The 14,554-nt window shown below is 45.1% G+C and overlaps 1 protein-coding gene across 1 annotated transcript in view; it reads left to right on the forward strand.

Annotated features, from left to right (window-relative positions):
• The first annotated feature begins 12,103 nt into the window (after positions 1-12,103).
• The window catches only part of KAT2B (lysine acetyltransferase 2B), a 101,550-nt gene continuing 99,099 nt past the window's right edge, over positions 12,104-14,554 (forward strand). Inside the window, exon 1 of the mRNA XM_061193708.1 lies at positions 12,104-12,406. Within this exon, the coding sequence (XP_061049691.1) occupies positions 12,104-12,406 (303 nt within the window). The remainder of the gene's footprint in view (positions 12,407-14,554) is intronic.

The raw sequence follows: 14,554 nt of genomic DNA on the forward strand, positions 1-14,554 counted from the left end.
TGACCCTTTCTTTAAAGTTCCTCAATCATGTCCACACTCTGCACACCTCAGGTCTGTACATGCTATTCCCTCCACCCTGAACGCTTTTCCTTCCTTGTCACTCAGTTAATTCTAACTCATTCTTAGTTTCTCAGCTAAAACATCACTTCCACAAGCTGAACTTGAGCACCATCAGAAAAGTGTTTCCCCGGGCTTCCCTGGTGGCACAGTGGTTAAGAATCCTCCTGCCAATGCAGGGCACAGGGGTTCAAGCCAGGGTCAGGGAAGATCCCACATGCCGCGGAGCAACTAAGCCCGTGAGCCACAACTACTGAGCCTGCGAGCCACAACTACTGAAGTCTGCCTAGAGGCAGTGCTCCGCAACAAGACAAGCCACCGCAATGAAAAGCCCGCGCACCGCAACGAAGAGTAGCCCCTGTTCTCCGCAACTAGAGAAAGCCCGCGCGCAGCAATGAAGAGCCAACGCAGCCAAAAAAAAAAAAAATTAAAGTGTTTCCCGATGGCTCACGTGAATCCTCCGTCCTTAAACGCCTTCACAACTCCTGATACTTTCCCTTTATTTGAGTTTCTAATGATGCATTTGTGTGATGATTTAATTAATGTCTGTCTCTCCAGTCCTGCCTTGCTTGCCGTTTTAACCCGGGGGCCAATGCATAGACTTATAATAAGCAGATATACCTGCCACGTGGGAAGAGTTCCATAAATATTTGTTAGATAAATAAATGAACACGTGAAATAAGTGTTTGTGCACTTAAATATTTAGGGTTTTTTTGTTTTTTTTTTTTTGACTGTGCCCGCACAGTTTGCAGGATCTTAGTTCCCCGACCAGGGATTGAACCCGTGCCCTCAGCAGTGAAAAGCCCAGAGTCCTAACCACTGGACCGCCAGGGAATTCCCTATAAATATTTAGTTTTGAATAAAGGGAGTAAGAAAGATCCTGATCCTTTTCCCTCTTCCTCAGTTCTTAGCAGTGCCTTAGTCTGAGGATCCTGTCCCAGAAGCTGACCAATAGCAGAGCTAAGAGAAAGAAGAGTGGAGTGTGAGATACTCTTAGACTCTGTTGGGAACTTGGCCACCAAGCAGTTTTACCCTCTACAGCTGTGCTGTCCAAAATGGTAGCCACTAGCCACGTGTGCTATTTAAGGTGAACTAGTTAAAAGAAAATTAAAATTTTAGTTCATCAGTGTCATCGGCTACGTTTTACATGCTCAATGGCCACATGTGGTCAGTAGCTACCATATTGGACAGTGTCGACGTAAAACATTTTCATTATCACAGAAAGCTATATTGACTAGTACGGCCCTAGAATGAAAAATAGCCTCTTCTGCACAGAAAAGAGGAGGTGGGGAAGAGACTCTGCACCTATTATTATCATCGTCTGTGTTCCACATAATTCCAGGTGCTGCAGCTGAATGTTCTTTATCTGTAGCTGGGACTCCTAAATGCTTCCCATTAGAGTTTTTACAAAGATGAAATTTGTTATAACACATGTTCAGGCCCTTAGTCAGCTCTCAGTAAACAGTAGCCACCATCAAGGAACCCTCCCGCACTGTTGGTGGCAATGTAAATTGGTACAACCTCTATGGAGAACAGTATGGAGGTTCTTTAAAAACTAAAAATAGAGCTACCATATGACCCAGGAATCCCACTCTTAGGCATATACCTGGAGAAAGCCATAATTCGAAAAGATACATGCACCCCATGTTCACTGCAGCACTATGTACAATAGCCAAGACATGGAAGCAACCTACATGTCCATTGACAGAGGAATGGACAAAGATGTGGTACATATATACACTGGAATATTACTCAGCCATAAAAAAGAATGAAATAATGCCACTTGCAGCAACATGGATGAACCTAGAGATTGTCATGCTGAGTGAAGTAAGTCAGACAAAGACAAATATATGATATCGCTTATATGTGGAATCTTAAAAAAGGGTACAAATGAACTTATTTACAAAACAGAAATAAAGTCACAGATGTAAAAAACAAACTTACGGTTACCGGGGGTAAGGGGGAGGAGGGATAAATTGGGAGATTGGATTGACATATACACACTACTATATATAAAATAGATAACTAATAGGGACCTACTGTATAGCACAGGGAACTCTACTCAATACTCTGTAATGGCCTATACGGGAAAAGAATCTAAAAAAATAGTGGATCTCTCTCTCTCTATATATATAGATATATAGATATACACACACACACACACACACATATGTATATGTGTATACACATATGTACATATAACTGATTCAATTTACTGTACACCTGAAACTAACACAACATTGTAAATCGACTATACTCCAATAAAAATTTAAAAAAACAAAACCAAGCAAACAAAAAAACAGTAGCCACCATTGTCATCAGCTGTAAGTTAAAGGGGTTAAAATCAGGAGAGAGTCTGGTATAAGTTACTTAACTTCTCGGAGCCCCAAGTTCCTCATCTCTACGATGGAGATAATAGCCCTCATGTCCTGGTAAGGATTAGAGGGAACATTTTGCAGAAAGGGATTAGCGCAGTGCCTACCATGTAGTAAGTACCCCCAAACTGTTAGTTATTCTTCTTTTATTATTGTTGAGTGCTACAACAAATTTGATTTTCTCATAGATCAACTCAGAAATTGGATTCCAGCTGTTAAAACGTTCCAGGTGTGTGTCTAAAGCTGTGAGGATGGGGCCAGCAGTGCTAACTTCCTGAAGCTTTCATTTGGTTTGCTGAGGGCTGGCAGCCCAACCTGTAAGTCAAATGATTAGCAAGAATCGGTTAAATTCCCTTTGGTCAGACCCACGTTTCTGAGATGCCCAAAACTTCTCCCTAGGCTGAGAAGTGCCTGACATATGCGGTGTGTCAGAATTCTGCAAAAAGAATTGGGTATCTTTAACAACTGAGCTTTTAATTTGGCCTCAACTAGATTCCCCTAATGTCTCCTGTCAATTCTGCTGGCTCTGTTTCTTCCAAATTTTAGACTTGTTTCCATAAGGCAACCACATTCCAAACAGGATATGTATGTTTGTATTTGGAGGGTGGAGAGTGGGAAAAAGAGGGAGGGAAAGGATGTTTAATCTGATATCAAGTTAAAACCAAGAGAGGAAGAGGGTGGGTGGCAGAAAGAGATCCCTAATATTTATGGAATACCCATTATTTGCCAGACGATATTCTAAGCACTTTTTTCTCATGGACTTTTTTTCTTCTTTTTCTTTATTTTTTTAATTCAAAATTATACATAACTACCCGGTCAAAATATAATCATATAAAAAGTGTACAAAATGTAAATGTATGTTCATCCAAAAAAAGGTGAATGACATGAATGTAAAAACATTTAAAAATTCAAATTATTTTTTACGTTTTAAAAAATGCTCTTTCTTCTACCATAGTCAAAGTGCCCTTTCAAAACTAAAAGGCAAAATGAAGTTATAGTTAATCACTATCAAATTTTTAGTCAAAGATATTAAAATAAGCTGAATGTTTTATTAGCTTTTCAGAAAATTCAATGACGTCTTCCTAAATAATTGTATAAAACCGTTCACACTCTTTGCATTCAATGTTCATCTATTTGCCAATGAAAAAGTCTATTTCGTGCTTCCCGGAGATAACGTTTAGATCTATAGACATATACATTTAAGGGTAAAACGAATTCCTTAACATTACAAAATGTTCCTCAGACACTGGGCAGCGTTCGTGAATGTGGCGCTAGTTGATGAGGCTCCTCAGAACCATGAATTGGAACACAAAGGGAAGCAAGAAAACGGCTGCTTGGTACTCTGGGAAAGAATACTTTGTTATGCAAGAATCTTTTGCATTCATGCTTAGAAGGAGGATTTGACAAGTTAATTAATTTGTCTTTTCTCTTACCTAAGCATTCCTGCCACTCAAATCCTTCCTGCACTCCAAAACTGTGCCTCTTTCACATGCAAAACTTCTCAGTATTCCGATGCAGGCGCCTTCTGTTTGTTTCCAGGCTCAAGGACAACAGATGCGAGGAAGTGCGTCTCAGGCAAGGGCTTGATCCTGCTGGGTAGAAGGGTGAAGTCTAGGTTTACGGGGTTGCCCCGTCTGAAGCTCCTACCAGGTGACAAGTGACAAGTGACAGAGATGCCCCCGCCTCCACCTTGCCTTTGAGCGTTTATGACACGAGGGATTCTTTAAACTGTGGACCCCAGTGTAGGGGTTCCTTTTGCCTGAGGCCAAGGGTGATCCTGCTTTGAAAACGAATTAAAGAGGATGCAGTCTTTAATGGGAGTATCAAGACTATTCTTAAAAGGCAATATTACAGGGAACTCTCAGTAAAGATTGAGCTAGAAGGCCATGCTGTAAGGCAATCCTTCTGTTCCAAACATCTCACACGATAGTTTAGAAATAAAATACAAAGAGAAAGTTTAACAAGATGGTGACCACGACCACTGCCACCTCACACTATACTCAGTAATTGACTGAGTTGCAAAAGAGACGTACACGTGAGAGATAAGGTCAATAAAACTCAAAGAACGCATAGGAGAGTATCTTTACAAACACGGGCTAGGCAAAGAGTTTTTAAATGGGACACATGGAAGCACTAAAAATAAAATACCGACAAATCAAACCCATAAAAGTAAAAGCTTCTGATCATCAAAGGACACTCAAAGGAGTGAAAGAGCAAGTCACAGACCAAGAGATTTGCAACATATATATCCCTCGAAGGATTCCAATCCAGACTGTACATTAAAAATCTACCACAAAACAATAAAAAATGGGTCAAAGGCTAGCACAGACATTTGTTTCACAAAAGATGGACACCCTAGATGCCAAGATGTAAATGAAAATGTGCTCAATGTTATTAAGCGTGTTGTAAATGCTAATGAAAACCACAAAGAAATATACTACTCGACAACCACCGAAACGGTGAAACTTAAAGAGATCGGCGGTACCAAAGCTTTATGAGGAGGGCGGCGCTGTCATCCTCACACACTGTGGGCAGGAGTATAAATTGGTACAATCATTTTGGGAGGGACAGGACCTATTAAAGCTTGACATACACTTTCCCTATGATCTAGCAACTGTCCCCCCTAGGTATATACCCTGGAGAAATAAGCATATACGACAACGAAAAGGCATTATAAGAATATTCATAGCAACTTTATTCATAGTACTAAAAAAACTGGAAATGTTCATCAACAAGAGAATGAATAAACAAACTGTGATAGTCATAGAATAGAATACTACACAACCGTAAAAATAAGTGACATATGGCACATGGAACAACATGACAGATATCATAAACATAATGGTATTCCAAAAAAATGCCTGACCACGTGAGCCCATGCTGTATGGGCATATTTACATGAAGTTCCAGAAGAGACAAGACTAATCTATGATGATGAAGCCACAATAATGGTTGCCTTAGGGTACTGACTAGAAAGGGGCAAAGAGAAGCCTTCTTGGGTGTTGGGAATATATTGTTATATCAGTCTGGATGGTGGATGACCAAGTATATGCATATATAAAAATTCATTGAGCTAGACAATTAATATAAACATGCTTACTCCAATGTTCCTAGCAGCACTATTCACAATAGCCAAGACATGGAAGCAACCTAAATGTCCATCGACAGATGAATGGATAAAGATGTGGTACATATATACAATGGAATATTACTCAGCCATAAAAAAGAATGAAATAATGCCATTTGTAGCAACATGGCTGGACCCAGAGATGATCATACTAAGTGAAGAAAGTCAGGCAGAGAAGGACCAATATCATATGATATCACTTATATGTGGAATCTTAAAAAATGAAACAAATGAACTTATTTACAAAACATAAACAGACTTACAGACATAGAAAACAAACTTATGGTTACCAAATGAGACAGGAGGTGGAGAGATAAATTAGGAGTTTGGGATTAACATACATACCTTACACTACTAAATATAAAATAGACAAACAACAAGGGCCTACTGTATACCACAGGGAACTATAATCAGTATCTTGTAATAACCTATAATGGAAAAGAATCTGAAAAAGAATAGATATTTATGTACAACTGAATCACTGTGCTGTACACCAGAAACTAACACAACATTGTATTTCAACTCTACTTTAATAAAAAAATTTTTTTTAATTAGTGTGCTTACTACAGTTTTTATTTTGTAAATGTTGAAAAACATGAACAAGAAGGATACAGCCTGCCTTAGAGTGTTTACTTCTGGGGAGGCAGGCACTGGGAAACTGAGATAAAGGAAGTTAGGAAGGAGGATTTCTTAAACTAATAATATATATCTCGCCGGCAAATGAAAACATTAAGAAAATGTGGTTGGTGAATGTACAGAAATTAAATCACTCCCTTTATTTTTCTATATGTTTGAAATATTTTATAACAACATACACATTTTTGTGCTTTGGGAGGAGGTCATGTTACTATGCTTCACACTTTTGTTTGTTTGTTTTTTTGTTGTTTTCACCCAAAGTGGTTGCTGCTGTATAGCACCTACTTTATAAATTTTGAAACACTCCACTCTGAGCTTTGATTTTAGACCCAGAGGGTCAGCCAGCCAGGACTTAAGATTAAGGACTTGAGGAAACAGATTTTCCCTTGATAAGGAGACCCTAAACTAGAAAACCTGTCCTAAAAATCTTTTTCTTAATTTGTGAAATTATGTGTATGAACACTTTTATAGAGTTAGGGAATTAGACTCCCTCTTACGTTTATTTTAAACAATAACCTGGCACTAACATTAGTAAAATTCATGATATTCAGATTGTTAGAGAAAATCTAGGTCATACCAAAGTTTGGTTCTTTGGAAATTTGATTTTCTTATATAATTGTCAAGTTGCTCAAAGAGATAGATACTCACATATTACTTTAGAAAAGCAGTCAGCCATTTAGCCGGAGTTCAGAAGAAGGAGACTTCATTTCTTTTACTTACTTTGTACCTTCATTGTAAATGGTAGGTAGGCTGGTAAAAGAGTCATATGTGTTAGTAATTATAAACAGAAAACAAAAGGGAAAAAACCCTCTCTCTTTACAAGGGCAGGGCTCAGCCAAACACATTTAGGTCTATTCACATTAGATATGAAAATTGCTATTAAGAACAACTAAAAATAAAAATGAATAAAATAGCACTAATGGTATTTGGTGCATAGTTAAGACTCACACTGGAAATCATGATTTAATTGCAAAGATGCTTGAAAACCAGGGATGGAGATTTTATGTTTCTGCATCCTAGGATTCATTTTATAATTGTTTTCCAGTAATTTTTCCTTAGACAGATAGATTTTATTTTAGAGGTTATTAAAATAAATGTCCAGTGATCACAGCCACTTTCTCCAGTGGGAAGTTGGCCCAAGCCTAAGGCATCTGTCTCCTCCTTCTTTATTTTATATTCTCATCGAGCTGTTGTCTCTAAATAAGCAGGTGGCTGTGCTGGGAGGGAAGGATGGCAGCCATTGGCCACACACTGGGCTAAACCTGCTGTGATACCCCCTTGTCCAGACTAGTCCTTAGAGTCTGCATCCTCAGTGGGGACAATTTCAATCCATCCGTGGGCTTCAGGATGTTGGTGTATTATAGAAGGTGGGTAAGAAGGAATATGGCAAAGAGGTACTAGATGTTGGAGTAGCAGCAGATGCTCTCCATCCTTCCTTTCTTAGATGGGAAGGCATCTCCAGGCAAAGGATACTAGATGAATAGGGCCAGCCATGCTGTCTGGGGGAAGGTGTAGGGCAAGACAGCAAATGCAAAGGCCCTGATGCAGGAAAAAGCTTCCTGAGTTAGGCTGGAGTAAACCACACACCTGGGAGAAGGGCCTGGAGAGGTAGGCCTTGCCAATCAGGTTATGGGGTTGTGATTGTATTTTCAATGTTATGAGAAGCCCTTGGAGGGCTTCAAGCAGGGGGTTGTGGGATCAGGTTTGCACTTACAATTTTTTTTTTTAAATTTTATTTTTATTTATTTATTTTTGGTTGCATTGAGTCTTAGTTGCTGCACGTGGGTTTTCTCCAGTTACAGCGAGTGGGGGCTACCCTTTGTTGTGGTGCACGGGTTTCTCATTGTGGTGGCTTCTCTTGTTGCAGAGCACAGGCTCTAGGCACGCAGGCTTCAGTAGTTGTACCACATGGGCTCAGTAGTTGTGGCTTGCGTGCTCTAGAGCGCAGTTTCAATAGTTGTGGCACACGGGCTTAGTTGCTCCGCGGCATGTGGGATCTTTCCAGACCAGGGATTGAACCCCTGTCCCCTGCAGTGGCAGGTGGATTCTTAACCACTGTGCCACCAGGGAAGTCCCTGCACTTACAATTTTAAAACTCTACCATGAAGAGGGGGATCATGGTAGAGCAAGGGAAGCAGAGAGTCCAGTTTGCAGGTAGAAAGAACTACTACTATTTATTGAGAACTTTCTTTGAGTGAGGCACTGGGAATATAAAAATGAGAAAAAGAAGTTTTACTCTCAAGGGAGCCCAGTAAAGGCAACGACATTTAGGAGTCGGCTGCGTATCTTTCTAAATCTTTCTCTGGCTTTTGCATTTTTATATGCATTGACTGAACACATAGAGAATTGTACTTATATGCCAGCGTGAGTTTGCTTTTAATATAGATGGTATTATACTGTACAGGGTTCATTCAGCAGCATTTCCTGGAGATCTACCTGTGCTATTACATTTGTATAAAGGTCATTCTTTGTGATAGCTGCATACTATTCTATAGTATTAATAAGCCAGAACTAACCTCCAGGGGTCAACCTGCTCCCTCAATTCCTACTCCCCAAGCCTTTTCTTTCCTAATTGTGGTTTGCTTACCTCAGCAAGTTGTGTTAAACTAAATGAAGAGGTAAACTGAGGCAAGCTTGAACTACCAGAAATTGAGATTACTCAGGAATAGCATGGGAATTGCAATTTAAGGAAATGCAAACCACAGCAAGCTAAGGGCGACTGTGCTGGTGTGTGGGTGGGCTGTATTTATGGGGTGGGGGAGAGCAAAGACGGGGAGTCTGGTTGCAGTCTAAGCAGTAAGTTCATTGGCTTGAGGACGGGAAGAGACTCTTGGCGCTTTTTCATTGGTCAGGAGGTAAATCTGGGTCTTCTGTATAACAGCCTTTAGGGCAAATCAGTCTCTCAGTTCTTAAGTTCCAAGTTCCGTTCTTTTCAGGGCACATGCAGGAGATTTCCATTTTAGATGGACATCCTTTCACAGTTGTGAATACTTTGTAAATGAAAACATTGCCTTTTCTTTTCTTGGTGCTCACTTCATAAAAGGACTGCACACAGGAGCTCACTAAATGCTCACAGCAGCCTGATTATGCAGAGGCAACAAGCCTCCTGAATCCTTTGCCCTTGAACTGTCCTTGCCTGGTGCTCATAACACACTTTGAATAAGGCCTTGAAACTGTGGGCCTTCAGCCTAAGGCAGTATGTCATCTGGGTGCTCTGAGCAGGGAAATAATGAAAAATAATGTTCAGTCGATGTCACAAGCCATTCACCGCTCAGACAGTGATGGTTTTCAGGGCCGGTTGAAATGAGGTTGTTTTCTTCTGCTTCAGAACATCCTGGAAATAGCCTGCCTCCTGAATTCTGGGGACAGCTTGGGAGGAAGGGGTGATGGGTGAGTTAATATTGAAGCTGGGTTCCCCCCCCGCAACATTTTATGATGAAAATTTCAAACATAGAAGATTTTAAAAACCGCACAGTGAACACTCTTATACCTACTACCTAGATTCAACTCTTAACATTTCACATTTCACTCTACTTGCTTTATCCTGTATCTATCTGTTCATCTGCCTATTAGCGCATTCACAGATGCATCAATCCATTTTTTTTAAACATCTTTATTAGAGTATAATTGCTTTACAGTGGTGTCTTAGTTTCTGCTTTATAACAAAGTAAATCAGTTATACATATACATATGCCCCCATATCTCTTCCCTCTTGCAGCTCCCTCCCTCCCACCCTCCCTATCCCACCCCATCTTTTTTTTTTTTTAATGCTTCTTAAAGCATACTGCATATATCAGGACACTGCACCCCTAAACTTTCAGCAGGAGTACCACCAACTAGACTTTAATATTTAAAGATTTTTTAATATATGAGGGATATTTTTATCCAGTGAAATGCACAGATCTCAAGGGGGCCATCAGTTTGACAAATGCCTACATTGTGGGACCTAAACCCCTATCAATATCTGCTGACATCATGATATTGGACTTTGTTCATGGGATCTCAGTCTTTAAGACTCCCATCCAGCTTAGGCAAGAATCATAAAAATCTGCAAAACACCTCAGTAGAGCCAGAAGCGAGCAACAGTGGTAAAGCGGAGCACATCAAGCTAAGAAAAGAAGCCCCAGGTAACTGTCCTGGTGGAACCAGAGAGTCTACAATTTCAGACCTTGAGACGGGACTCAAGTTGGGAGAGGTTATTTGCTTTTGTGCTGTCTAATGTCACTGTCTGGATCTACAAACTCAAAAAAAAAAAAAGTTCATTTTTACATATCACTTTGCATTAAAAGTCAAAAGAACACAGAGAAACTAGAAAAAGGATAGAGAAAATTAACCGGAAAAAAATGGGATGGGAAGGGGAATATCTCCAGGGAAAAGCACATTTCTGCAGGCGGTCTGGCCGGAGCTGGGCAAGAGCTTTACTGTATGTAAAGAATTTGATTAATACGCACATTATGACCCGTATTATATAGAAATTATGACTCACATTACAAAAGCAGGGCACTTGTGAAGGGTCCTGAGATACAGTGCTGGGTTTTCAAAAACTGCTTTAGAGAGGCCAACCAAAGGTGCACAATTTCAAATGAAAAAAACTGAAACGTGGTCTCCGAATTACTAAACACCACCTTCATTGTCATCAACAATGAAAACGACAGTTTGCAACAGTTTCAACAAAGTTGAAAACGCTGAGTCGAGTTTTTTCCTTTTTTTTTTTTTTTTTTTTAAGTTTGAGGCCAAACTCAACACATTCTTTTGGATGCTGCTTAATTTTTTTTTCATGGTTAATATGCATGCTGGTGATATCAAAATGGAAAACTATGGAACATTATAGAAAAGGAAGTGAGGTTATACTCCCACTCTGCAGAGATGAGACCTATTAGCAAACTTTTCCCACTGCGCTTAGTTTTCATTGTGATCCTGCTTTTGGGACGACAGTTCTTTTAACAACCAGCACCTTCAAACAAAAATTACAGAAAATATCGATTAACAGTCTTTTCCTTCCTCTGGCAGATGCAATCCAGAAATGGATTATAGGATGAAAGCGTTCTCAAGTAAAAGAGAGAAGGTGGACGGAAAAGTATCTAAAAAGAGAAATGGAAAACATCACGCCTTTATTTTGGTGAACTGGCAACAAAGACAAGGATTAGCATGGACGGGTACTTTTCAAAAATATATTTTTTTTCTCTGGCTCCCGCTAGGGTGGGGGAAGTTGCCTCTGTTCCGAGAGAGGGTGGAATGGAGCGGAGGAACAAATGATGGGAGTCTCCCCCGCGCTCCTGCCGCGCCCCCTCCCTCCGCCGGGTCAGCTTGGGGGGCGCGGGGTGGGCTGCCGAGACGGAGGCGGCCAGCAGGTGCCTGGGCTCCGGCCCCTGCCCCCCTCCCCCTTCCCCCGGGCTTGGCCTCGCCCCCTGGCGGGCGAGCGCAGGGTGCCAGGCGCGGGGTGGGGGGCCCACGCCCGGCAGGCAGCGGGAAGGAGCCGGGGGGCGGGGGGCGGAGGGCTGGCTCCCAACCCTACCGAGAGGCCGGCACCCGCCGCCCGCACCCCAGGACCATGTCGGCGGCCCGGGCGCCGAGCGGGGCCCCGGGGAGGAGAGCCGGGGGAGGGCGTGTGCAGTGGCGGCGGCGGCCGCGGAGCCGCTAGTCCCCTCCCTCCTGGGGGAGCAGCTGCCGCCGCCGCCGCCGCCGCCGCCACCGTCAGCGCGCGGGCCCCGGCCGGAGCGAGCCGGGCGGGTGGCGCGCGGGGGAGGGCGGGGGCGGGGAGGGGGGTGGGCGCAGGGGCGGGAGGGCGCGGGGGGAGGGTCTCGCGCTCCTGGCGACCAGAGCCCGAGAGGGAGACCCTGGCGGCGGCGGCGGCGGTGGCGGCGGCGGCGCCTGACACTCGGCGTCTCCTGCCGTGCTCCGGAGCGGCATGTCCGAGGCTGGCGGGGCCGGGCCGGGCGGCGGCGGGGCGGGGGCCGGGCTCGGGGCGCTGCCCCCACCGCCCCCCGCGCCCCCCGCGCCCCCGCCCGCGCCGCCGCAGGGCTCCCCTGGCGCCGCCGCCGCCGCCGGGGGCTCGGGCGCCTGCGGACCGGCGACGGCGGTGGCGGCGGCGGGCACGGCCGAGGGGCCGGGAGGCGGCGGCTCGGCCCGGATCGCAGTGAAGAAGGCGCAGCTGCGCTCCGCTCCGCGGGCCAAGAAACTGGAGAAACTCGGCGTGTACTCCGCCTGCAAGGTACGCGCTCGGCGCCCGGCCGGCCCGAGGGGCCGCGGCCGGGCCCGCGGGACCCCCTCCCCCTCCCGCCCCCGCCTCCCGCCCGGGGCCGCGGCACCGCGGAAGTGCTGCTGTCGCCCGCGCCCAGTTAGCTGCTTCTCGGACCAGAGTGCTGTCGGTTGGGAAGGAGGGATCGCCGCGACCGAGAGCCTTTCCTTCCTCCCCCTTGGAAGGAGTTGCCTCCGCCTCCGAGCTCCTGGGCTGCCCTGGGGCTTTGTTGCTCTGTAGGAGCTCGCCGGAGGCGCCTCCCAGAGAGTGGAGCGGGGCCAAGGCAACATCTTTTGGGGGACCTGAGCGCCCCCTCTCCGCCCTCCTCTCCCCGAACCCCACCGGGCGGAGCTGGGTGGAAGGAGTGAGGCTGGAAAAGGATTCCGGACTCCCGGCGCTTTGGGAGCTCGAAGGGGCGGAATGCGCGGGGTGGGCGGCGCAGCCCCAAGCTAGGGTCCTGGAGCTCCGGGCGCCCTCGGCCGGGGGCGGAGGCGCTGCGGCGCGCGGTGACAGCCCAGTCATTACTGTATTTTTACTTGTTTAGTTGAAACGCTGCCCCAGCCTCTCGGGGTGTAAACAGGATTTGGCAAGGTGACGGCCCAGCGCGGCGGGCGCTACTGCTCAGTTTGAGGACGCGCGTTTCTGGCCATCCCCTCTCCACCCCAGCTCCGGGCACCCCATCGCCCCTTAGCTGCGGATCCAGATGTGGGCGCCGTGCTCCCGGGGTGGGAGCACTGCCCGAGGCCGCGGGGCAGGCTGGCCCTGCGCTGTCAGCAGCGGCTTTGTTTTGACAGGGTGACAGCTGAGGGGGGCGGGGACTTGGCCTTGTCAGCTCCTGCGGCCTGTGGCTGAAGCGGGGAAGAGACACACACACACTCACACACCTCTCCTGTGTTCCTCCCGCCTGCTGCAGACAGGGTCAAGTTCCCAGATTCCAGATTCCCACAACCCAGATGCAGTTGGCCATGTCTGAATTTGGGCATAAGGTTATTAATCCTGCTAGAACCTCGCACCCCGGTGATGCTGATTTTAGTATTTACAGGAGCTTCTCAACCTCAGTGGAATATCTGTACTTCCTTTCTCCACATCATTCACATCCTCTTGTGCATGTTGAACACCCACTGTAGACCCGGCACTGGTTCAATACATATTTGTTGAGTGAACGTAGGATCTAGCCCAGTGCTTCTCAAACTTTCGTGTGCACAGGACTCTTCTGGGGAGCTGGGTAAATGCTGATTCTGCATCAGGAGGTCTGGGATAGGGCTGAGAGACTGCATTTCTAACAGACTCTCAGGTGATGTGATGTTAGTCCACCGACTAGCAAGACCCTAGTTCAGACCTGGACAATATAAGATTATCCCATTTGAATTCAGCCAAGAAAGTGAAACTGTGAAACACTAATGCCACATGGTTGGCATTTCTGAAGACGGAATGCAAAAATGATCCAGTGGGGAGTGTGCTTTTAAGAAAGGTGAAGGGGTAGGAGTTGGTTATGAAGGGCATTTGATGAATGAGAACAAGACCGGGAGAGTAGTGGGCGGAAGGGAGAACTGTACAGAGATAAGAATGGGGTCAGTTACTCTGTTGACGTGGTGTTTTGCAGCCAGAGTGGGCTCAGGTGGGAGCCGTGTCAGCTCTGTGTTTCTGTTCTGGCTTTTTATTGGGTTCGCATCATGAGCATCTTCTTTCCCTGCTCCCACCTTACCGTCTGAAAACTTTCCTGCAGTTTTTGGTGCTGTCTAAAACCATGAGCATGTGTGCCCTGCTTTGATATTTTTGATCCTTTCAAATTTCCCTGAGTGAAATGTAGTGTCTTTTCTAAAATTTGTAACTTCAGTGTTTCATGTTCACATTCACAACCAAACCTATAGGAAGGGAAAACCTCTCTCATTTAAGGTCTCTCTTCCTGCCCCTGGGAGACTCTGAATGTGTCCACTTCTATTTGCTCATTCATTTAGTAAGTATTTAGAGGGGTTCCCAACCGGATGCCAGACATTGTGCTAGATGCTGGGCCAGTGACACCCAGAATCTGTCCTTCTGGAGCTACTGACCGTGTGTGTGCATGCACTTGCATGCATGTGTTGGATGAACCAATTACAATGAAGTTCGAAGAACCTGCTT

This window comes from Eubalaena glacialis, chromosome 6, assembly GCF_028564815.1.
Source record: "Eubalaena glacialis isolate mEubGla1 chromosome 6, mEubGla1.1.hap2.+ XY, whole genome shotgun sequence".
Taxonomy (NCBI): Eukaryota; Metazoa; Chordata; class Mammalia; order Artiodactyla; family Balaenidae; genus Eubalaena; species Eubalaena glacialis.